The sequence below is a fragment of the Macaca fascicularis genome, chromosome 6, assembly GCF_037993035.2.
Source record: "Macaca fascicularis isolate 582-1 chromosome 6, T2T-MFA8v1.1".
In the NCBI taxonomy this organism is placed as follows: Eukaryota; Metazoa; Chordata; class Mammalia; order Primates; family Cercopithecidae; genus Macaca; species Macaca fascicularis.
The window spans coordinates 121,015,797-121,041,609 of NC_088380.1; the positions used below are offsets into that span (position 1 = coordinate 121,015,797).

Consider the following 25,813-nt stretch of genomic DNA (forward strand, 5'->3'; position numbering starts at 1 on the left):
AAGTCACAAGTTTTATCATATTCAAAAGAACACTTGCATTAAGACCCTTGTAATCCATATTATTTTACCATGAAGATTATGCATTTTCTCAGGAATTAAGTTAATGCTACACTTAAGATATTAGGCAGAAAAATACCTTAAAATACCATGTCACCCATATGTTTGCCTGTAAATCTGAACAGAAAAAAAAAAAAAAGTGACAGAATCACAAATAAGAAAGCCAAATTAACATGTTTGGGCAGACTTCTCCATGTTTCATAAGCAGATTTTAATTTCCTCTTAAGAAGGAAGCATATAGTTTCTCTAAATATTATGTTGGAATATTGATATTCCATATCTTAATTATTAAAACATTTTAAGAGTTAAAAAGACAAAAAGACTTTGAGTACAAGATTTGCAGTATCACACTGCCATCTGCCACCGTTGATAAAAAATATTTTGTGAAGTTCACTGAGGCCAACCAGTTTCATTTGGGAGACATTCCAGGTTGGTTTTATAGTGTAGTTGCTGTATTCCAGGGCCTCTCAACCTTGGCACTCGTGACCTTTTTGGCTGAATAATTCTTTCTCGTGTGGGGCTGTCCTGTGTGCTCTGGATGTTTATCACCATACTTGACTTCTACATACTAGATGCCAGTAGCACTGCCCCCAACTTGTGACAACCAAAAATCCCTCGAGACAAAATCATCTGGAGGAAAGAACCACCTTTTCATGTGCTGTTCCGCAAGGATTTGACATCTTAGAAAGGATAATCTCTCTTAAAAGATGTGGAGTCTACTGAATATATTGTAATTTCTTTTTTGGAATAACATATAAAAAATATACTGTATACTAAATATGGTTGGCAAGCTGTGTCAACTGTTGAGGATCAACAGCTAAAGTATCATATTCGAGTATTCCAAAGATTTTAAGCTTTTCCAGTACTGACCACTCAGCAAATCAGGTGAAATCTTAGATGCTTCCTGCTTGGCAGAAAAATGCACTTGTGCTCTTGCTCATGGATCCCCTAAAGTCCAGTCAGAGGCCCCTTTAGAGAACTATGGATCCAGAATCTAGGTCTATGGATTTAGGTGATCTTCCTTCAGTTATTATGAATGAAAAGCATCTTCCCAGGCCAGGCGCGGTGGCTCAAGCCTGTAATCCCAGCACTTCGGGAGGCCGAGGCAGGCAGATCACAAGGTCAGGAGATCGAGACTATCCCGGCCAACACGGTGAAACCCCGTCTCTACTAAAAATACAAAAAATACAAAAAATTATCCAGGCATGGTGGCGGGCACCTGTAGTCCCAGCTACTCAGGAGGCTGAGGCAGGAGAATGGTGTGAACCTGGGAGGTGGAGCTTGCAATAAACCGAGATTGCACCACTGCACCACAACCTGGGTGACAGAGCAAGACTCTGTCTCAAAAAAAAAGAAAAAAAAGCATCTTCCCAAACTGACAAAGTTTTCTGATGATGCTACAGCTTTTTTGTTATAAGTTCTTGTATACTTTAAACTTCCGTTGGATAATATTGCCTGAATTGTCAGGTTATTACCTGTTGAAAGCTTTTCCATTAAGTACTGTTCTGGTTTCAAATTTTACATTTTTTATAATACTTATTATGCTTTAATAATTCTGTTATTTCATTACTACTTTTTAAAAGTATAACTACTTTGCAGTATTTCTTGAGACTGGAGTCTCTTATAGGTCTGAGAAAAATACTGTAGTAGACTTGCTGACAGATCCATTTTTATAGGCAAGATGTCACTAAATAAAGATATAAATGTTAAAATGACATTAGAAGAAAACAAATTGCTTTCTTATGATACCCATTCCTTTATTATATATACTCAACATGGTTTATATATACTCAACATGGTATATGCAAATAATAGCCATTTTACAGTCCTTTCAAATGTAATGAGTATCATTTACTTGGAACTTGATTCCATTTGCTTATTTATGGAAATTCCAAATGGACTCATTTATAATTTTAACTTTTAAAATAATTCTAAAATGCTGAATGAATTCTAAAAACCATACCTCATAACTTATTAGAGAAAAATACAACTATTCCCTGAAACACTATCTAGAAAGAAATCGTATTTTCTGATGCTTAACAGGAGTAATAGTCACAGATGTTCTGAAATCTGAATATGACTCTAAAGGAAAAAGCAATATGAATGCTAAAAGATAGGCTATTCTCCCAGGGAAAAATGTAACATTCCAAGTCTTCCAGTTTGTATCTTTAGTGAACTGAACAATTTCTATGAAAAATTATTCATGTACAGATTTTCAGGGGAATAATTTTATATAAAAGTCGTTTCTCTGTATGACTACATTAACCAAGTAAAATACTGTATTTGAAAGTAGAACACTATTTATTGTACATCAGCACTGAGAAGATTATTTTGTGTAATGCTAAAAATTTACATGACTTTCTGCAATTCAAAAATGGCCAACAGGTACATGTATCTAGAATAAACTAATGATTTTGAAGTGAAAACATAATACCATTATATTGTCTCCTAGTTTAGTAAGACAGGACCAGCTATTTAATAGATTTGCAGTTTATCACCTTACAGGGGCAATATATTTACCACGCTGTATCTTTTGGAAATATATTATTATTACTATTCATTCCATTCTGAGCAAACAGGAAATCTTGTAGTTTGATCCCCAGAATACCTTTTTGGAAAAGAAACTTGAAAACAAGCAATTCCAAAACCCAGACATAATTTTTAAAGTTGCTAGATACCCCACAAAGGATAATTATACATATTAATGTCCACTGTGGGTGTTGTTAATCTGTTAAGAATTCTCAATCAGATCCATAATAAGAACACTATTATGCAGTTATATAATTTTGTTTCCTGCATGTCTCTTAACAAGGAACAGAAATTCTAAAGGATTTATTCTGTGTAGCTTTCACATTGTCCTTGGCTCACAGCCCAGGGGGTTAACACATGAAATGAATGAATCACTTGGCTATGTCCTGTTCCACAGCCACAACATTCACCCAGGCCTCATACACCTGACCTAAAGGAAAACTGGAGAGAGAGGGTGAGGCATGAACAAATCTATCCCTGCTGCTGCAAGGGTGGCTGAGAGCATATGGCGCCCTGGTGCATTCCCCTTGAATTGGCGAGGAGTGGAAGTGTTATGCTAAAAAAGCCTCTGAGAAAGCAGCAGGAGATAAAAACAACAACAAAGAAATGGAAGTTGAAAATGAAGATCCAAAATAGCCTTTTAAACAATGTTGTCATTACCTATATGCTATAGGTTTGAACAAAGCAAAGTTTTAATAAAAAGAATGAATGAAAAAGAATGAACAAAACCTCCGAGAATATGGGATTGTGTAAAGAGATCAAACCTACAACTGATTGGGGTACCTGAAAGAGATGAGGAGTATGGGACCAAGTTGGAAAACATACTTCCGGGTATCATCCAGGAGAATTTCCTCAGCCTAGCAAGACAGGCCAACTTTCAAATTCAGGAAATGCAGAGAATCCCCAGTAAGGTACTCCACAAGAAGGTTTACCCCAAGACAGAAAATCATCAGATTCTCCAAGGTCAAAATGAAAGAAAAAATCATAAGGGAAGCCAGAGAGAAAGGCCAGATCACTTATGGAAAAAAAAAAAAAGAAAAGAAAAACCCATCTGACTAACAGTAGACCCCTCAGCAGAAATCCTACAAGCCAGAAGAGATTGGGGGCCCATATTCAACATTCTTGAAGAATTTCCAACCTACAATTTCGTATCTGGCCAAACTAAGCTTCATAAGTGAAGGAGAAATATAAGCAAATGCTTGTCCTTTTCAGACAAGCAAATGCTAAGGGAATTCATCATTACCAGGCCTGCCTTGCAAGAGCTCCTGAAGGAAGCACTAAATATGGAAAGGAAAAGCCGTTACCAGCCACTACAAAAACATACCGAAGTACAGAGACCACTGACACTATGAAGCAACCAAATAAGCAAGTCTGCAAAGTAACCAGCTAGCATCATGATGGCAGGATCAAATTCACACAAAGCACTAGTAAACTTCAATGTAAACAGGCTAAATGCCCCAATTAAAAGACAGAGAATGGCAAACTGGATAGAGCCAAGACCCATCAGTATGCCGTCTTCAAGAGACTCTCTCATGTGCAGACACACACGTAGGCTCAAAATAAAGGGATGGAGGAAAATTTACCAACCAAATGGAAACTATAAGAAAAAAAGAAAAAAAACAAAACAAAACAAAAAAAACAGTGGTTGAAATCCTAGTTCCTGGAAAAACAGATTTTAAACCAACAAAGATCAAAAAAGATGAAGAGCATTACATAATGGTAAAGGGTTCAATTCAACAAAAGAGCTAACTATTCTAAATATATATGTACCCAATACAGGAACACCCAGATTCATAAAGCAAGTACTTAGAGACCTACAAAGAGACATCGACTTCCACACAATAATAGTAGGAGACTTTAATACCTCACTGTCAGTGTTAGTCAGATAATTGAGACGGAAAATTAACAGAGATATTCAGGACCTGAACTCAGCTTTGAATCAAGTGGACCTGATAGCAACAGAATACACATTGTTCTCATCACCATGTGGCATTTACTGTAAAACTGATTACATAATCAGAAGTACAACACTCCTCACCAAATGCAAAAGAACTGAAATCATAACAAGCAGTTTCAGACTACAATGCAATCAAATTAGAACACAAGATTAAGAATTTAACTCAAGGCCGGGCACGGTGGCTCAAGCCTGTAATCCCAGCACTTTGGGAGGCCGAGACGGGCGGATCACAAGGTCAGGAGATCGAGACCATCCTGGCTAACACAGTGAAACCCCGTCTCTACTAAAAAATACAAAAAACTAGCCCGGCGAGGTGGCGGGCACCTGTAGTCCCAGCTACTCGGGAGGCTGAGGCAGGAGAATGGCTAAACCCGGGAGGCGGAGCTTGTAGTGAGCTGAGATCCGGCCACTGCACTCCAGGCGACAGAGCAAGACTCCATCTCAAAAAAAAAAAAAAAGAATTTAACTCAAAACCACACAACTACATGCAAATTGAACAGCCTTCTCCTGAATGACTCTTGAGTAAATAATGAAATTAAGGCAGAAATCAAGAAGTTCTTTGAAACTAATGAGAACAAAGAGACAATGTAGCAGAATCTCTGGGATGCAGCTAAAGCAGCGTTAAGAGGGAAATTTATAGCACTCAATCCCCACACCAAAAAGCCAGAAAGATCTCAAGTTAACAACCTAACATCTCAACTAAAAGAACTGGAGAACCAAGAACAAACAAATCCCAAAGATAGCAGAAGACAAGAAATAACCAAGATCAGAGCTGATCTGAAGGAGACCGAGACACAAATAACCCTTCAAAAAAACAAATCAACAAATCCAGGAGCTGGCTCTTTGAAAAAATTAAAATAGACCACTAGATAGACAAGAAAAAAGCGAAGAGTAAAACACTATCAGAAATGATAAGGAGATATCACCACTGACCCCACAGAAACACAGACAATCATCAGAGAATGCTATTAAACACCTCTGTGCACATAAACTAGAAAATCTAGAAGAAATGGATAAATTCCTGGACACCTATACCCTCCCAAGACCGAACCAAGAAGAAATTGAATTCCTGAATTGACCAATAATGAGTTCTGAAATTGAGGCAGGAATAAATTGCCTACCAACCAAAAAAAAAAAAAAAAAGCCCAGGACCAGATGCATTCACAACTGAATTCTACCAGAGGTACAAAGAAGAGCTGGTGCCATTTCTACAGAAACTATCCCAAAAAATCACAAAGGAGGGACTGCTCCCTAACTGATTCTATGCGGCTAGCATCATCCTGATACCAAAACCTGGCAGAGATAAAACAAAAAGAGAAAACTTCTAGTCAATATCCTTGATGAAAATTGATGAAAAAATCCTCAATAAAATACTGGCAAACCAAATTCAGCAGCACATCAAAAGGCTTATCCACCATGATCAAGTTGGCTTCATCCCTGGGATCCAAGATTGGTTCAGCATATGCAAATCAATAAATGTGATTCATCACAATAACAGAACTAAACATAAAACCCACATAATTATCTCAATAGATGCAGAAAAGACCATCGAAAAAATTCAACATCCCTGCATGTTAAACGCTCTCAATAAACTAGGTATTGAAGGAACATACCTCAAAATAATAAGAGCCATCTATGACAAATCCACTGCCAGTATCATAATGGGCAAAAGCCAGAAGCATTCCCCTTGAAAACCAGCACAAGACAAGGATGCCCTCTCTCACCACTCCTATTCAACATAATATGGGAAGTTCTGGCCAGGGTAATCAGGTAAGAGAAAGAAAGAAAGGGTATTCAAATAGGAAGAGAGGAAGTCAAATTACCTTTGCAGATGACATGATCCTGTATCTAGAAAACCCCATCATCTCAACCCAAAAACTTCTTAAACTGATAAGCAACTTCAGCAAAGTCTCAGGATACAAAATCAGTGTGCCAAAATTGCTAGCATTCCTATATACCACCAACAGGCAAGCAGAGAGCCAAATCATGAATGAACTGCCATTCACAATTGCTACAAAAAGAATAAAATATCTAGGAATACAGTTAACGAGGGAAGTGAAGGACCTCTTCAAGGAGAACTACAAACCAGTGCTCAAAGAAATCAGAAAGGACACAAACAAATTGAGAAACATTCCATGCTCATCGATAAGAATCAATATCATGAAAATAGCCATACTGCCCAAAGTAATTTAATAGTTTCAATGTTATTCCCATTAAACTACCATTGCCATTCTTCGCAGATTTAGAAAAAAACTATTTTTAATTTACATGGAACCAAACAAGAGTTGGAATTGCCAAGACAATCCTAAGCAAAAAGAACAAAGCTGGAGGCATCATGCTACCCAACTTCAAACTATATTATAGGGCTACAGTAACTAAAACACCATGGTAAACTGGTACAAAAACAGACGCATAAACCAGTGGAACAGAAATGAAGGCCACACACGTACAACCATCTGATCTTCAGCAAACCTGACAAAAACAAGCAATGCAGGAGTCCCTATTTAATAAATGATGCTGGGAGATCTGGCTGGCTATATGCAGAAAATTGAAACTGGATCCCTTCCTTACAGCTTATACAAAAATTAACCAAGGTGCATTAAATACTTAAATGTAAAACCCAAAACTATAAAAACCCTAGGAGAAAATCTAGGCAGTACCATTCAGGACATAGTCACAGGGAAAGATTTTATGACAGAAATGCCAAAAGCAATTGCAACAGGCAAAAATTGACCACTGGGATCTAATTAAACTAAAGAGTTTCTGCACAGCAAAAGAAGCTATTGACAAAGTGAACAGACAACCTACAGAATGGGAGAAAATTTTTGCAATCTATCCATCTGACAAAGGTCTAATACCCAAAGTCTACATTGCACACTGCTGTGTTCCATTGCTGTTTTTCTGACCCATTGGTTTTTACCCAGGGTTCTTACCTGGTTTTCCAGCTTCCTCACCAGGCAGGGATCTAGGCTTCTCCTCTATGCCTTGGACTGGTAAAATCAGAGAGAGAGCCTCCGTCAGGGCCCCTTGCCAATCTTCCAGATATCTATAGTTGCTTAGAGATCTGAGATTGTCTCTTTCCTCACAGGGAAAGGCTATTCCAACCCCAGAGACTGCGGGCCAGTCACTTCCCACTCCTCTCTCCGTAAAAGCAAAGTCCTCAAATAACGACTACTCATGCTGCACCCATTTCCTTACCTTTGAAAGGACATGAGGATCAGATGCAAAAAGCTTCTAAAGGTGGCTCTCCCTGCTGTCTGAGGAAGTGGAAGTATGAAGATGGATCAAAGAATTGACTTGAACTCCTTTTAGCTTCACTGTGGATGGTGGTGGTGTTACTTATACGCATTGCTGGCACTTGGCTTCTGTGTTGATCATTTTTCTGTTGGTCTGAGGATTCTCTCCATGCCCAGAGTCTAATGGATATCCAGAGGCAGTGCATTACAAACCAGTCACTCCTAAAAGAAGCTTTAGTGTAAAAAGACCACTCATTTTCTTAAAATGAGTTCCAGCAATATAATTTTGCTCAAGAAGAAAACTTTTTAGTTCCATGAAAAAGAATTCACCATCAGTTACCAAACCTGATGTTTTCTTTGCTAAAGTCAATAATATAAATACAAACTTGGGCCCACAGTTTAGTGTAATTCTAAAGCTCATTCTTATTGTAAATCTAATGATTGAGGGAACTTTAATATTCATTATCTCTAACTTTCTGATGTTCAAGAAAACGGAAGTCCTACAATGTTAGCTAATCGCTTCAACCTGACGTGGTTAGTGCAAAGTCAAGTACTTAGAACGCAGTTATCAATCTCAGCTCATTGTTTTGTCTTCCCCACTACATTGCCTTTCTTAAAAAGTTATCTTCCTCCACCTAGCACCCCAGTAACCTGTGACTCTCTTTGTGAAATATCCTTTATCCATCACTGAAAAGAATTAAATGGAATAACTTCTTAAAGTAATCCAAAAGCCCAAGTGAAAGCTGTGGGTCATCAGATCCCATAGAGTGAGCAAGGAAGAAGACAGAATCTGCCCTTGCTGGCCCTTTATCAGCTCCCAGGACTTGTTGAAGACTTTCATCAAGAAAGCAAGTGATTGGATTAAGTATCCATGCCTTTCATCAGCTGCTGTAGGTCTTGGCAGTGTTACTGCAATGCTTTCACCCTTTTCATTTTTCCCATCCATTTGAAATGCAGTGTACCTAAATTTCCAACAAAATCATAACACAGACTCTGTCAGTTAATTAAAGTGTGCTAACAAGCATACAAATTGCTAAGTCACTCTGGGAGGCTATCAGTTCTGGGTGTACTTATACATTCAGCACTGGAAACATGCCTTTCCAGTAGTACACAGCCAGAAATCCCAAGCGGGTTTGCAAAGGACAGGATTAACCTTGGCCTCATGGCATTTTGTCTTTCTCCAGGGAAAGGAAGAACATGGAGACAACAATTGCAATACACAGTGGAGAACTCAATACCTCTTGATTAAAAAAAAAAAAAAAAAAAAAAAAAAAAAAGATGAATAAAAAAGAAGTTTCCTGAAGGAGTAGGATAGAATTTACTGCAGAAAGAAAGTGGTAGTATCTCTCTATTTCAATTTAAGTGTTGTTCCCAGGCAGATACAGGTACTTCTAAAAAGACATAGATTCAAGAAAAATAGTATTTTGAGTCATAGTTACTAAATGAAGCTACAGCTCACAATGATCCTTGGGATGAAGACTATGACCCTCAGCAAAGTTACAAAGGATTCTGCTCTGGAATTTATCAACTGCTTTGTTTGTTCTCTTAACAGGTAAAAAATGCAGCTGCCAATGTACTCAGGGAAACATGGCTAATTTACAAAAATACAAAGCTAGTAAAAAAGATAGATCATGCAAAAGTAAGAAAACATCAACGAAAATTCTTGCAAGCTATTCATCAGTAAGTATCATTTTTCATTTTTATCCTGCTTTTGTGTCCTTGGCTTTCAATTTTTGCACTTGGTTGTTCTTGTTTCATAAGGAAAGAAAAAAGAAAACATTGTCATGTTTGCTTCCAGAAGATGTTATATGGCAATTTAATCATTCCACAGTAAGATCCTGAGAATAACCTCAGTTCCTTTAATGGTTAAAAATCACTTATTAGTACTAGAATATTAGTTAAAATGTCTTCTCAGTTTCTCTTTAGAATAACTTCTGCTAAGATGGTATTTCTTAATTTAACCTATTTATTCAGATAGTTTGCTCTAGGATATTTTTAGCTTTATTTTCTAAACATAGCTTCAAACATATTTATATGAATGTAGTGCATATAACTGATTTAATACTTGAATTTTAAATTAGTTTTTAATCAGAAATTTGGCTGTGTTCATTTTAAATGTTCTAGTTTGTGTAGACCTTTTACTCTCTTATCATTATTTTAACTTTATCCAAACCACTATCGTTTAAGTCCTTTGTGCTGTTCCATTTTAAACATAGACTTTTAAAGTAACAATCTACATCTAGTAAGATGCATTGATAATTTTAAAGCACAGGGTCTTTCTCCTCCAGGCTGGCAGCATCCTTACTGTAAGTATTATTCATGTGGGTATCGATTGTCATGCCATGCAGACTTGCTCGTAATACCATTTCTGTATGGAGAAGAGCAGATACGGTCACATTTGTGGCTCAGAACAGTGGCTTTCCTTATGAAACCTACCAGGGTAATAATGGAAAGGTGGGTAAATACAAGATGCTTTGGCTATCCAATGAGATTTGTCTCTCAGAGCCAACTAGTATAACAGACAAGAAAACTCAGAGGCTGCAATTTTTATTTCGCATGTTCAGGTAATTCATATGTAATACGGTACCACTAACATTTTGTAGGAAATTACTAAGCATTCATCTTCTACCCTAGAATACAAAACCTGTCCATTGAACTGCCCTGCTTAAATAGGTATCACTGAAAATGTAGAATATGTAATTATGGACAGATTCATACTTCCACAGAAATTAAAACTCAAGTATCCTGAGATTTATAGTAGAGGCAGGCTCTGCACATATGGTAGAGTATCTGGCCTTCATTGCTACTCCCTCATGCTCTTTCCCCAGCTTTACTAACACACTTTCCTAAGATAGTGATGCTCTTTCCTCTGTAGCTCAGTGACTTGACACACCACCATGGTTTTTCTCCCTTTGTAAGGAAAACACAAGGCTGTAGTTTTCAAATAATACTCTTAAAATAAGGAAAAACACAGAAAGGAACATTATATTCCATCCGACTCACAAGAGGGAACTTGCTCTAGACCTTACAGTTACAGTTATAATCCAGAACCACCACCCAGGAGCACTTGCCTAGACATCTTGATTCCTTGAAGTTTAGATTGAAGAGAATGAGAACGCTTCCTGCCTCCCCACCCAGAGATGCTGAGCTTTCGCCTCCATGTTCCTCAACCTATTTTCCTGTCAAACAGGCATCTTCCTCAAGGGACTCATCTCGCACAACTCTCCTATTACAGTGATCTTCCCCTGCTAAAACCATACTACATAGTAACCCCAACATTCATACAGGAGGTCCACAGGCCATACCATGGCAAAATCATTTTTGTACCTTTAATATTCTGATATTAACCTATATTTAGTATGTTAAAAAGAAACCTTACCTTAGTGCATGTGAGAAGATATGTATGTCCAGGGCGGAAGGGTGTGAGATGACACGGCAGTAAGCAAGTGTGGTCGGTCTGTGTGTTGAGCAGCCACACATTCCATTGCCTCCAGGATCTTATCTGGGTCCTTTCCTGTCAGTCTGACCTATCAAATAGAAAATTACATGTGATTTACCTTTAATAATTTTTCATATAACAACAAATCCAAAAAAATGCTGTGATAGTTTTTGTAATACGGTTTTGTAGCCATGTGCAGTGGGAATTTGTATTACATCTTATAAGACTGTTCTGGACTATTATGTTCAGAATACACTCACATTCAAAAGCCTGGGGGAGAATTTAGGGGTTTTTACTGTAAAATGCTTTCAACTTTGCTGTAGGTTATTACATTTTTACATTAAAATATTACAAAAAAAAGTATTTGGGGAAGCTTAAAAACTGTCACTAAGCAAGTTGCAAATGCACCCTACAAGGCATGTCAGCCCTTTCTTAAGGGTGGGTACTGTGGAGTCGCTTGCACGGGGTCTCTTAGCATACTGTATTTGGACAGAGTGACAGAGGAAGCTACTTGTGATTTTTCTGCTTCTGTCAGACATTTCTTATTCTGTTTCTTCTGTAGCAATGTGTACTTCTAAAGCAGATAAGCTTCAGGCAACTCAGAAATGCTCTGAATTGCTTTATAAATTTTTCTAGGGGTTACCGGGTTTCCGTTGAGGTGGGGGACATTTATACTTTGTAAAAGTGTAACTATGTTTATTCATACAAGCTTTGTTTGGCTAGATCATTCTAATCATGCATACTTACCTTTCATTTTAGCTTAGTGTTGGAAGTTAGGGAGTGAAGTCATAGGGAAAGCACATAGGGCTCGATTCCTACGGGCAAGGCTTCCATTGCCCACTGTGCAGATCCACTGAGACCCTCAGCCTTATCTGTCGGCACTGGGTACAATCAGACCTTACTAGCTGAAGAAAAACGTTAAAATTCATTCGATAGATCACTCCTGGCCTCTCCTACTCTCTGATTTGTCCTGGGTGCTTTTTCAGCAGCTCTCTGCTTCTACCAGTCCCTGCTGTCTCAACTCTGTTTCTCTTTTCCAAACTTCGTAGCCTCTCTATCCTCTGTTGGATGCTGAACTGTCCAGGCCTGTGCCCTCTTTTCAGTAATTTTCTTTTTAGATTGTCACTTAGTGCCATGAAGTGTTCTCTTTCTCTTAACTTTTAACCCTTTTTCTGGTAGCAACCTTACCTTTAAAGTTTATCATTCTTTTATTTCAACTATGGACCAACATGAATTTGTTTCGGAGCCAAGAAATCCAATCTACTTGATTTGTATATCATGAGAGTTGGATTACCTGCCTTTCAGAAACCCGAGGCTTCTGAGTTGTCCTAATTTAGAAAAGATGTGCCCCCCGACAAAAAAACAATTATAATGCCTTTGTTTCAAATATTGTTCTTTTAACCATATCACATTCATATTAGGCAAAAATATTTCTTGTTGTTGACTTGAACATCAAATATCAAGAGGCCATGATGACTTTATGCATGCTCTTCCTTCTGAACTCTTATTCAGAAGGAAGCTGAGTGCTTTCAGATGGGAAAGTATAGTAGCAATGAAGAAGGATAATGGAATAGTGTTTCTCTTTGGCCAATATGTCAAAATCCTGCAGAACCATAACAGGATCTTCCAGCTAATGAATCGAGCCCCCTGTGCACAACTGAACACCACATTGTGTTATTTTGTTCCAGAATATTTTACAGTTTCTTTTCTTTTGTTTTGTCTTTTTATTTCAACAAAATGAAAATAGAGCTCGGAAGTAAGTTGTGTGAGCCGCTCCTTTCAACATTTGCAGAATTTTCTACTGGCTGCATGCACCCAGCGGATCCTTTATTTGTGAATTTTGGTAGTCTGATTGCTGCTATGGAAATGTTATCCAAAATCATGATATTTTCCTGTGATAAGTGAAGTTCACAAGGAAGAAATCAACATATGTTTCTTATTCTTCTTTTTTGGGGGGGAAAGAAGTGTAATACACATCTGCATGTTACCTTTTATTCTGGCAGCTGCAGCTTAAGCAGGTTTTTTCTATCAGCTCTCCTACATTACAGGCAGTGTAAGAAACAAACAACAAGACAAGATGATTTCTGGAAGCTAAAGGAATTCCAATCGAATAGGGCTACTCTATGTCAGCTTTCCAGATTCGTAGAAAATAAAATGGGCAAAATTCTACTGTCAGACATAGTATAGTAATCCAAGAGAAGTAAATTCGGCCCCGTTGTTTCCAAGATGAAGTACCCACTTAAGCTAAGAAACTGCCACTGGCTGTTCTAATCTGACTTGTAGAATTCAGGACTTTCTCTGTACTCATTACTTGCTGGAGGCATCTGGTCCAGAGCCCAAACTTCCGTCATTTCTGTGCCACCAATACTACAACTTAAATTTGAAAATGAAACTTTATACAAATTCCTTTATAGAAATTTTAATCCATTTTTATACAAATGGATTAAAAATATTACGAAGAAAGGTAAAGGTAATTGTCAATTGATAGTTGGAATACTGGTATTGAATTCTAGCCATAGGCTGTTGCCTGCAGAAAGCTCTGAGCTGAGATTCTGCTCTTTTTTAAAAAAAAAAAAAAAAAAAAAAGCAGGTGTTAGGAGACAAAGACAGAGTGGGACCAGCCTGTGACGTTTTTCTTGCAGTAATGAAGAATTAGAAGAGAACTGAAAGGAATAACTGTTTTCCATCTTAAGTATCACTTAAAGTCATCTAGGATACCTCTGTTGGTATGAATCCAGCAGTGCAGAAACATTGTTCTAATCTAACACACTTCATTCCATATGTGAGGAAACTAAAGGTCCAGTTAGAGTCAGTGAGGATGGAATCCACTGTTGTACATTGCTCTTTCTTCAGTACACTTCTGTGTAATGACCCATAGATGTCTAAGTGTTCTTTTTAGGAGGTATAGGGTGGGGGTAGTTGCCTGTTTTTCAAAGGCACACATCAAAAATTGTAACTCTATTAATTACTGAGGAAAATTTTTCTCAACAATTATATTGGATCTAAATACATGCTTGTAAATTTATTTTAGACTAGGACATATTCCATCTCTATAATAGCATAAAAAGGAGCCAGTTAACTTCGTTCCAGTGTTCTAATAAACAGTCGCAATGAGAAGTTATAACCTTCAACTGTTGTAGATTGGTAAAGATCGTGTTGTAGGTAGGTGTCAGCTAAACTTACTGGCAGAAGGCACTGCATCTTCACTGCAGAGCAGATTTGGTGACATATTGGATATCCTAGTTTCAGAACAAAATCACTGAACATTATGAACATATTACAGAAATCTCCCTGGCAGTAAAATCTTGCCCTGTGAGTTTTTATTCCTTCTACATAATTACCTTTCATTTCAATTGAAAAATAATACAAAATACTCTCTCTAGCATTAAAACTATACTTTGTAAAATGACTTGTCATCAAAGTAAAATAAGATTGGCATGACTGTTTGTTTGTTTGTTTTCATTAAATAGTTTAGAAGAACCTACTTCTCTTTTGGGAAAAAGCTTTTAGTTGTTAGCTTAAGGAACAATAAACCACATTTGTCTTATTGGAAAATCTTTCTTGGTACACAGTCAACACTGAATAAATATTTGTTGAAAAATAATATAGTAAATAAAGAATAGCAGAGTTCTTACCTAAAAATGTTTCCTAATACCATTTTTTGACTCTTAATTGACTCCTCATCAGGTACATACAATGATATTTAACAGTAGCTAAACATAATCTTACGAGTAGAGACTCCATCTGCCAGATACTATAATTGTCCTCTGACTTTTATCTACACTGAAAATTAAGGGAAATTTTTCCTAGGAAATGGTCTGGCCTCCCTTCAAATTTAATGGCAGTTCAAGATAAAAGTTAAACGAAATACAGTGAAGAAAAAGATAATAATTATGTGTTTTGTGTTATATTGCTGCTGGTTGAATAAAAGTTTTTTTTTTTGTTAATAAGAATCTCACTTATCACTGTGTTTTCATCAGGTTCAAATACCTAACCCAATCCATTTCAGACTAAACAGGGCTAATACCTGTATCTAGTCATGTAGGCATAGGAAGGTGCTCATTGCTCCAACATCGATGAAATTCCAGTTGCTTTGCATATTTCTTCCTATGTCTATTTGTCATGATACTGGGGCTTTAAGGAATGTTTTGGCTTTTTCTCATATGGTTAAATCCTTATGAGTCTTTCTGAATCCAACTTTACCTGGTAAATAGTTGTCCTAAGGACATCTCATCTATTGCTGTCTCTCTCCTTTCTTTTTTGCGGTGTTGGGGAAGCATGCTTCTCATTGAACCAGACACATAACCAGTTTGGACTTACCCCAGATATTCAAGGCATTATCCATGCAGTTATTTGCTCTTGTCAATTTTGTGCATGCTCTTTGGAAGGCATAAGATTGCTGTAGAGAGAAGGGAACCTTTCTGATATCAGATTCTGTCTTTTAGATTAAGAAGTGTAAAAATGGAGCAGAGGAAACTGAATGACCAAGCAAACACCTTGGTGGACTTGGCAAAGGTAAGTCTGAGGTGCTTAGCCCTCATAGTTGCATCTGTTGAAATCAGCCACTGCACAGTCACTAATCATTCATGTTTCAAGAGGATCCCAACCCAAATTTAATTAGTAAATCAAACCAACCAAGCACCCTAAAATGATGGTCCAAGTTAAAAGAATGTTTCTATAACTCTCATTTAATGTACTCTTTCCCTGTTACGTTATTCAACCCCATTCTGAAAACATTCCTAGTTACAGTGATTTGGAAGTACCATAAGAAGCTTAAGTGGAATAGGAGACAATACCTGTGAGATTTTTATTTGCATGTAAATCTCATCCCAGTAAGAGCAGAACTGCATCCGAGGTCTGAGTGTGATATTCAGGAATGAATAGGACTCATCAATTAAATTTTGTTCTATGTATTTTAAGCAAACTCAAAAGAATGCAAAGTTGAAATAAAAATGAAAGATACCACCTGTAATCCCAGCACGTTGGGAGGCCGAGACGGGCGGATCACAAGGTCAGGAGATCGAGACCATCCTGGCTAACCCAGTGAAACCCTGTCTCTACTAAAAAATACAAAAAACTAGCCGGGTGAGGTAGCGGGCGCCTGTAGTCCCAGCTACTCGGGAGGCTGAGGCAGGAGAATGGCGTCAACCTGGGAGGCGGAGCTTGCAGTGAGCTGAGATCTGGCCACTGCACTCCAGCCTGGGCGACGGAGCGAGACTCCGTCTCAAAAAAAATAATAATAATAAAAAATAAAAAAATAAAAGATACCAGAAATTACATCCTAAAATGAAAGTTATCACCCCAAAGTGATCATTTTTTATGATTCTTTCTCCATTTCATTATTTCAAAATCATACCACTTTTTAAAAAGTATATTAACGGTCTCCAAATTTTTCTACCTTATTTGCAACATTTATCTGATCAATTTCTGGTTGTTTCTCCCCACATAAAACCCATCCTTAAAACATAAATATTTGTCAGCAATCAAAACATTGCATTTTCCTGGTTGAGTTCTAAAGGTGGTATTAGAATAGCATTTATATAATTGTTCAGCCTTTTACCCAAATGCTTTGAAAGAGACAACTCTCAGTTGCATCTTACAAACTGTTTTTTTTGTTTGAGAAATCAGCCATGATTTTACTAAAGCCTCAAGTATAATCCATAAAAATTACAAGTATTTGTTCTAGTCTCATTAAATAATGCATCTAAATTACATTCATTTCAATGTATATCAGTACCACATACTAGATGAAGATGCTAAGTATTTAATGATTTACCCTAGGAGAGCATATATCATGCATATAAACTGGACAGCACACATATATAAGGTATGAAGACATCCTCGATTAATGTGTGTAAATGTGGCTGTTACTTGGACGTATGAAAAAAAGATGGGCAAGCTCCATCACTCCTAGGTTAAATGATTTTTAATGGATATTTTTATGGAAAAATGAACAGACCACATTGGAATATGATGCAGAGATGTAATTTTACTTCAAGAGTACCACTGTGAGGCAAGATGCTATTTCTTTATTAATGTACTTATTATGACCACAGGACTGTACGTACCATAAAGGCTCAGTATTTTTGTAAATGAATGGATGCTGTTCACATATTCTCAAGACTGTGTAGTAAAATTAAGTGTCTGCACTATGTCTCTGATCAAACTGAAACAAGGTGCCTATAATCTGAATGATAACTCCCTTATCAGTTCATTTACCATCTTTAAAAGATTGTTAAGCAGAAGAAGAGCATATGATAGAAGAGAAACGAAGTAGAAGGAAGGACAGCTTAAATGAAGGGATCTCAGACTTGGGAAAGTCTGCACTAAACTAAGATTAAAACCTTTTCTTCCCCTTCACTAGCCTTTCCCCTTTCTAGCTCTGAGCTGATCAGTCCTTTCTCTTTGTCTTTTGGCTACTCAGGAAATATACCTAGAAATCCGAGTTATGGATATCCTGTGATCAAGACAGTCAATTTCAAGGTTCACTAGGAATCCAGAAACATTTTCCTATTTTAACCACTTAGCTTTGATTAAGCCTTAGCCAGTAGGTCAGAACCACAGCCAACAAGGTAGACTGGTAAGTTTAGTATCTCCCTCAACTAATATTCTCTCAATTATCTGTAAAATTTCCATTTGACCCAATGGAGAGAGGCCTATAATTTGAAACAAAGGATAACAAACAATATTTAGGAATTTATTGCTTTAAATTACAAAATTGTAAAACCAGTTAATGCTAAACTTCATTTATATTTTACCCTCAACATTTCTGCTAAATCCCAATACTGATTCTGCCCATTTTTAAAAAATTACCCCTGCCCTAATGTTATGTGTTGCAAAATGAATTTGATGTGTACTAACCTTTGTGACAACCTTTAACATACATATATAAATATTAAATTGAAATGTTTTTGTCTTTCCTGATACCACCTGCAATCATTGGGCATACCACCAGTAGCAGTACCTGCTCCACATTTTCTACAACTGAACCAAAGATCTTATATTTCTGTTATAAATCCTAGCATTGAACAGATACAATGAATTGACTTTGCAAGATGAGCTGTTCAGTTTGCTGACACCCCTGTTATACTGAATGCCACCAGCAAGAGACTGGAGCTAAACCTCTGAGAGGTGGACAGTTTGTGTTCAGGGCAAGTATAATTAACCTTCTCAATCCTGTTTTTCAGACCCAGAATATCATGTATGATATGATTTCTGATTTAAACGAAAGGAGTGAAGACTTCGAGAAGAGGATTGTTACCCTGGAAACAAAATTAGAGACTTTGATTGGTAGCATCCACGCCCTCCCTGGGCTCATAAGCCAGACCATCAGGCAGCAGCAGAGAGATTTCATTGAGGCTCAGATGGAGAGCTACGACAAGCATGTCACTTACAATGCTGAGCGGTCCCGGTCCTCATCCAGGAGGCGGCGGTCCTCTTCCACAGCGCCACCAACTTCATCAGAGAGTAGCTAGAAGAGAATAAGTTAACCACAAAATAAGACTTTTTGCCATCATATGGTCAATATTTTAGCTTTTATTGTAAAGCCCCTATGGTTCTAATCAGCGTTATCCGGGTTCTGATGTCAGAATCCTGGGAACCTGAACACTAAGTTTTAGGCCAAAATGAGTGAAAACTCTTTTTTTTTCTTTCAGATGCACAGGGAATGCACCTATTATTGCTATATAGATTGTTCCTCCTGTAATTTCACTAACTTTTTATTCATGCACTTCAAACAAACTTTACTACTACATTATATGATATATAATAAAAAAAAGTTAATTTCTGCACATACTTGTTTGGTCACTTGACATTTCTAAAGCTTCACTTCTCACATTATTTTCAAGGTAAAATAGCCGATTATCATCTGATGCACACTGATAATTTTGATAGCCAAAAGTTTGGCTGGTTGGAAAAAAAGACTTTCAATTCCTCTATACCCTAAGATTTTTCTCTTGTTATGAATCATTTGCATCAATCATTTCAACCAGGATAGCTTACCAGTTTTTAGGTTGCATTGTCTCATTTTTAATTCAATTTTTTTTCAAAATGTAGAAAGTCAGTCTTTTATCAGAACATATACAAATAAGGAGTAGAGATGCTTTCAAGAATTTTTTAATTCCCAGTTTACTAGCAGATTTATAGGAACAAAGTATCAGGGTACATCACTGTCTGTAAACAGATGGTGCAGAATTTTAGTTCTAAACTAGTTATTTCGTATCTTTCCATTTATTTATTATGAAAGGCCAAGCATGCACTTTAAGTGTTTGGGGCCTACATGTGTATATTCATAGATACATGTTTGCATACAACAGCATAATGAGCATACATAAGCCTAACTCCTAACATATCCTCTAGTAAGTGATCTCATCTTTGTCTGTACTTACATATTTAACACAAGTGAATAGCATCTAGTAAATTTCACGTGTTTTAGGACACTTGTTTCCTGGATGGTTAAGGTCAGTTTGTGTGAAAGAGAACTGAGTGGTTATTGCTACAAACCTACCTGTTTGCAGATTTGCTCTAAGAATCCACTGGGTTTAGAAGAACCATGTGTGAGATGATAGCAATATGGAATTTCCTCATGTGGTGTTATTCCCTGGAGTTTACAAGAAGGCTGATGGTGGTAGGGATAATGTGTCATAAAAATAAGGCTTCGTTTGGACATCTCTGAAAGCAACCTGCTTGTATCAGCCTAAACCTAAAAATATTCAATTTTCAGGGCAATCTGCTTCAGAAGCTTTTGTCCCCCCTCTACTTCATTTTATACCATACCCTTTGGTGTCAACCTTACAACATTCAAGTTGCTAGTATGTTTTTCCTTCTTTAGCACAAACTAGAGTGATATATTTGATCCACCCTACATAGTCCAATGGATAAAATAACATTTGTAACATTCTGCATAAATAATTTAAAAACCAAACAGTTCCTTTCAATATCAAGGATATAAAACTATGATTGCTTTAGATTGCATGAGAACCACTTGCTATTTACTGTCTATCCAAAATGGCTGAAACTAAAGTCCATTCATATAGCTTATATAGGCCTCTGTTGGATGAGAATGAGGCTTGGAATTTTTTTTTTTTTTTTTTTTAATAATAAGTGAAAGGAAACAAGAACACTGGTTATAGAAACATATTGCCAAGTTAAATGAACATCAAGATCCTACTTCATCAAGATTTCTATTTCATGGATGAAATCAAATCTCATTTTATGTATTTTGGGTTACATACAAGAATATATCAAGCATTTGGTATAAACACCGGATGTAAGAAGGAGAAATTTTGGAAAAACATTAATTTGTTCTTACAATGTATATAGTTAATTCTTGTATCTTCTACCTTTGTTGTGACTAAAAGGCACAGTAGCAGCTGAAGTTTATCATCTTACAGATCAATGAACACTATCACCCCAGAACATTAGGGGACTAGGGAAAGAATAATGTATTGCTTCTCTTGTCAAAGATGAGAGAAGACAAAGATTTTAATTTATATTTCTTTACCTTGCATTTATTCTCTTCTTTTTAACTGTAGCTCTTCTAGAATAAGTCACTCTCTTATCCTTCAAAATCAATTTTTCGTTTCCTATTCTATGTAGAGTATATGAAAACTGGTAAATATTAAATTTTTTATTTCTATTTTTTTAAATGCCAAATAACCACAGTTTTAAAAGGAGGAGGGGACCCATCGGTTACATAGACATTCTGGCCTGTGATTTGCTGAATCAACCCCACTTTAGGCAGAGCTACCAAGTCTCCTCCCAAATGGCTTTGAATTAGGCAGAGTCCTCTGAGGGCTGCTTAGAGGACTGCTCTTGTGGTGATAAATGCCCTGACTTGCATTTTGCTTTTCAGAATTCCCAATAATAATTAAGTTCTGTTTGTCTCATCTCAGCCTGCCACACCCTGGTCTGTTTCTCTACAGCCAGCACAAGCCATTTGGCTTCTGCAAATCATTTTAAATTACAATGGCACCACCTTCCTCAGTAATTTTCATTTCCTCCACTTACACTCAATGTCAAGGTTAGTCACTAGAAAGAAGACCCTGTGCTCTTACAGAAATGAGGATGAGCCAAATGCATAACAGATACTACATTTTGGAAATTTCATGTGTTTCTCTCTAGTTTCTCCTCCCTTTCTATTTGTTTTCCAAGAGTCTCTCCATCAAAACATCTATAGTAATCGAGTAATTATGCTCCAAAACAGAATTTGGGAATTCAGATAAAAAGCTAGGGGTTAGGGTTAATATGAACATCAAGCGATGGATTAAATAATACAGTCCTCCTATTTTTGAGCTTTGCTCAGTTTTGAGAAATAGCATGGCAAAGTGGAAGGAGTCAGACTTGAGTGTAGAACTTAGCCCTGCCACTCACTAGCGCTGTGTACTTGAACATCATTGATTCTCAGAGACTTTTGTTTTCCCATTTGTAAAATGAGCCTAAAAAGAGACAGCTATGGGGGGGCAGGGCGGGGGAAATCTGCAAAGCCTGGCATCTATTTCATCAAACGATGGTAGTTACTTATATTACTACTTACAGCAAAAGGCAGCAAATATTAAACACCTCCATTATCTGTTTCTAACTGTTAGCACATGACTCTATATATATATGTACACACACACACAAAATCTGTTCATAAATATGATCCAGAAAAGTAGAGGGTGTTTGGTTAGGGAGTGCTGGGAAGGTCACCTGAGAGTTGGACCAAAGGGTTCATTTACTTTTCCAGACCCATCCCTGTAGGTCCTGAGCCTCCACCCACTTCTCCTAGTCTGTGTAACACACCCTGATGCCATTTATGTGTTTTAACTTGGGGTCCCCAACCCTGGGGGCCTGGCCAGTTAGGAACTGAGCTGCACAGCAGGAGGTGAGCGATGGTACAGCAAGTAAAGCTTCATCTGTATTTACAGCTGCTCCTCATGGCTCACATTACCACCTGAGCTCTGCCTCCTGTCAGATCAGTAGCAGCATTAGATTCTCATAGAAGCACGAACTCCATTGTGATTGCACATGTCAAGGATCTAGGTTGCGAGCCCCTTATGAGAATTTAATGCCTGATGATCTGTCACTGTCTTCCATCAGCCTCAGATGGGCCCTTCTCATTGCAGGAAAACAAGCTCAGGGCTCCTACTGATTCTACATTATGGTGAGTTCTATAGTTATTTCATTATATATTACAATGTAATAATAGAAATAAAGTGCACAATAAATGTAATGCACTTGAATCATCCTGAAACTATTGCCCCACAACCCCCAGTCCAAGGAAAAACTGCCAGGACCACGAAACTGGTCCCTGGTGCCAAAGAGGTTGGAGACCACTTTTTAACTGACTTTTCAAGCAATCCATTAAGAAAAAAATTATCAAACGGGTTGTTTGATAAATAAAAACCTAGGAGATGTTGAGAGTCCTGGAAGACCCTGCAACAAGCAGTATAATATAAAGGACTTCTCTCCATCTCACTGTCACTACTGCTAGAGCCCTGATGAACGTGATCTTTTTCAGTTTGTTAGACTAGGAAGCAAAAACATGCCCTGTCAATGCTGCTTTCTAGTTCTTCTGTTAAATATGTCACGAGTCAATGAACCCAGAAATAGAAAACATATAGTTTTCCAGGTATTTTTAGAAATACTTAGAATTTGTTCCCCCCAGAAAAAGCCTTTTTCTCCAGTTATGGTTTCCTCTACCCCAAGTGGGCTCATGCTCCCTAGGTGGTAGTATGGAATGAAAGATGCTACTCAAGTGATTAGAAATTACTATGGCTGAGCTCATTGGTATATACCCTATAGTCCCAGCTACTCAGGAGGGTAAGGCAAGAGGATAGCTTGAGGCCACAAGTTCGAGACCAGCCTAAGAAATATAGCACCCCATTGCAGAGAGCAAAAGAGTGAGTGAGAGAGAAGAAAGAGAGAAGGAGGAAAAGAAAAGGAGGATGAGAGGAGGAAGGAAAGGACTGAAGGAAGGAAGGGAGGGAGGAAGAAGACTTACTAGGGCTACAGTGTCAGGAGTACTATATTAACCTTCGGTTAGTAACTTACTTAACCTTAGGTCCAGCTAAAAGTTGCGTCTAAGAGTGGCCGTGGTCAGCAGATTGTGGCCAAGCAGAGTAGAACAGAGAGACACTTTGTTTGAGTTTCTCTACTCTGTTAATAACTTGCCTTTCCTGCCCCCTCTTATAGTAGGAAAGCAGTCGCTCTCCATAACCCAACTCTTTTAATCTCTGTTGGAGACAGGTCTCATTTAATCCTTTAATTCCTTCATCAACCCTACATTTATTTCCATTTTACAGATGCAAATACTAAAGGGAGTATCTGTTTCTAAAACGAGTTCAAGGAAATAAGTTCCTTTCTCAAAAACTTAAATTATCAATTTCCCTGGGGTTTCCTTCCCTGCCCCCCACTCCCAAATAAAGAAGCCTATAAACCAGATAATATTTCTCGTTTGTCCATCCTGTCACTAATAAAAATATTTGAGGGCAGTGAAAATGCAGTGTCCTCTCCTAAGGTAAAAAATATATATATATTTGCAGACTCTGAACTGGTTCAGCTCAAAGGAAAAGTACACCTGCACAGTGGGAGATTATGTGGGTCTGAGTCATAAAAGAATCCAACAGATCACAGAACGTACTCGGTATTGCACCCACATTTTGAGGTGATGCCACGTGTTTCCTCTGCTGAACCTGGGTCAGGCAATGAACCCTCAGCCATCCAGGCCCATCACCTCACCTGCTGAAGAGACTGTGGCCACCAGACCTCCTTAGGTGGTCGATGACGGATGATATGAGATACTAAGAAGAAGTCTAAACTATATCTTCACTGTAAAGGAAAAATCAAAATGGCTTCAGTAAGAAAACATTTGGCATCATGTGTACCAAAATCCTTCTGGCCATAATATTCTAAGTCTACATTATTCTGCCTAATGATTCCCATACCATCCACCATCCCTTCAGAGTGGGTTGGAGTGCACCCACCTGCTCAAGCACATTTTATATGTAGAACCTGAAGGCCTACCTAGAATAGGCCCCTCTCCAATTCCATGTTGTACATGAACCCGATTCTTCCTCTATCTCATTTCCTCCCACTTTTGTCTTACTGCTTAAGTGGAATTGTTGGGTTGAACATTCATATTTTTGTGGGCTTTGGGAATGCAAGGCTAAAATTAACCTGTCTTTCTGTTGGATAAGATCACACAGCCTCAGAGAGGAAACTAACAATGAATAGATAAAAGGACTTTAAATTAACCAACAGTTTTATTTTTGAGTTTATAGGAGGAAGTGATATGCTATGAAGAAATACTGGCATCACTTAAATATGATTGCGTAAGGAGCTTTTCCCTTTATTTTTCTAAAAACCTATTTATATGTGTTCTGAAACATATTTTAAGGGAGTTTGAAAATCATAAGTGTCTTTGACAGCGATCACTGATAGCAAGGGTCTTAAAACAAGTTGCTGTGGGGAATAAAAATATTAGGTGGACATTTCCTCGTAAATGTGAAGCAGCCCAAGTGGAGAACCCCTTTGTATCTTCATGAGATTCCTATCCCCTCTCTCTTTTAGAAAAAGCCACAGCAAGAGAATATTTCTTCTGTATAAATAATAGAGAGGACTTGAAAATTAGCAAAAAGCAGAATATTGCATAAATAATTTAAATGATTAAATATTTAGGGGAAAAAAACCCTTTGCAAAGGCATTTAATGAAAACTTATTTACATATAAAGGAGAATAAAGGTAATGACACATTCTTATTCTTGACTTTGATAATTTAAAAACTGTAAGTAGAAACTATTTTGGAAAGACAAAAAAGGCAAGAAAGCTTAAAAAATAAAAAAGTGAGAAAGCACAAAGCAAGAAGATGAAGCCTAATAGTCTAACAACAAGTACCAATAGTTTAACTCACCTGTTTAAAGGATAGAAAATACAAGCTTATGTTAAAAATAAAATAACATATATATGCTTTTTATGAAATAAAATAAAATGACAGGTCAAGCTAAAATCCAAGTTACAGGGGAGAATTCAGGCTGGTCCAAACAAAAACGTGGTAGCAATGTTCATTCAGACTGAAGCAAATCAAATGAAAAGTATAAAATCACAAAAAGATGCCACGTTAGACTGATAAACATTCAATTGATACTGAAGAGAAAGCTGCATGAAGTGTATGCACTAAATAATAACACATATAAATTAAAACTCTCAGAAATAAAAGGAAAAGCATAATTGTGTGGGAGACTTTAAGATCTCTGCAGCCTATACACATCAAAATGTAATAGACCAAAAATACAGTTTTTCAAAAAAATTTATCAAAATTGGCCTAAGAACTAGTAGAAATATGAATAGAAAAATAACTATATAAGAAATAGAAATGTAGTAAAAAATATAACAAGTCAAAAAGCACTCATACCAGTTGCTTTGAAAGAATACTTTGTGTTTTATATAAAGTCTCCCTGAGAATTAAATAACATAAAGTTAGGCAACTTATTTTACTAAGTATATGACCCTAAAGTCATAACTAGGCAAGGAAAACAGAAGATAAAGCTACAAACCAATCAACATGGAAAGTTGCATGTAAAAATCCTCAATATGATATTAGAAAACCATATCCAG

General features: G+C 37.2%; 1 protein-coding gene across 7 annotated transcripts in view; it reads left to right on the forward strand.

Annotated features, from left to right (window-relative positions):
* The window catches only part of KCNN2 (potassium calcium-activated channel subfamily N member 2), a 432,599-nt gene extending 413,591 nt beyond the window's left edge, over nt 1–19,008 (forward strand). For all 7 annotated transcript variants that reach the window (XR_012414582.1, XM_065546643.2, XM_073995164.1 and 4 more), the window contains 3 exons: nt 9,332–9,459; nt 15,664–15,733; nt 18,406–19,008. Coding sequence is in view for 6 of the 7 variants with exons in the window: in XM_065546643.2 (XP_065402715.1) it covers nt 9,332–9,459; nt 15,664–15,733; nt 18,406–18,693 (486 nt within the window). In the remaining variant the exon portion in view is untranslated. The remainder of the gene's footprint in view (nt 1–9,331; nt 9,460–15,663; nt 15,734–18,405) is intronic.
* The last annotated feature ends 6,805 nt before the right edge of the window (nt 19,009–25,813 follow it).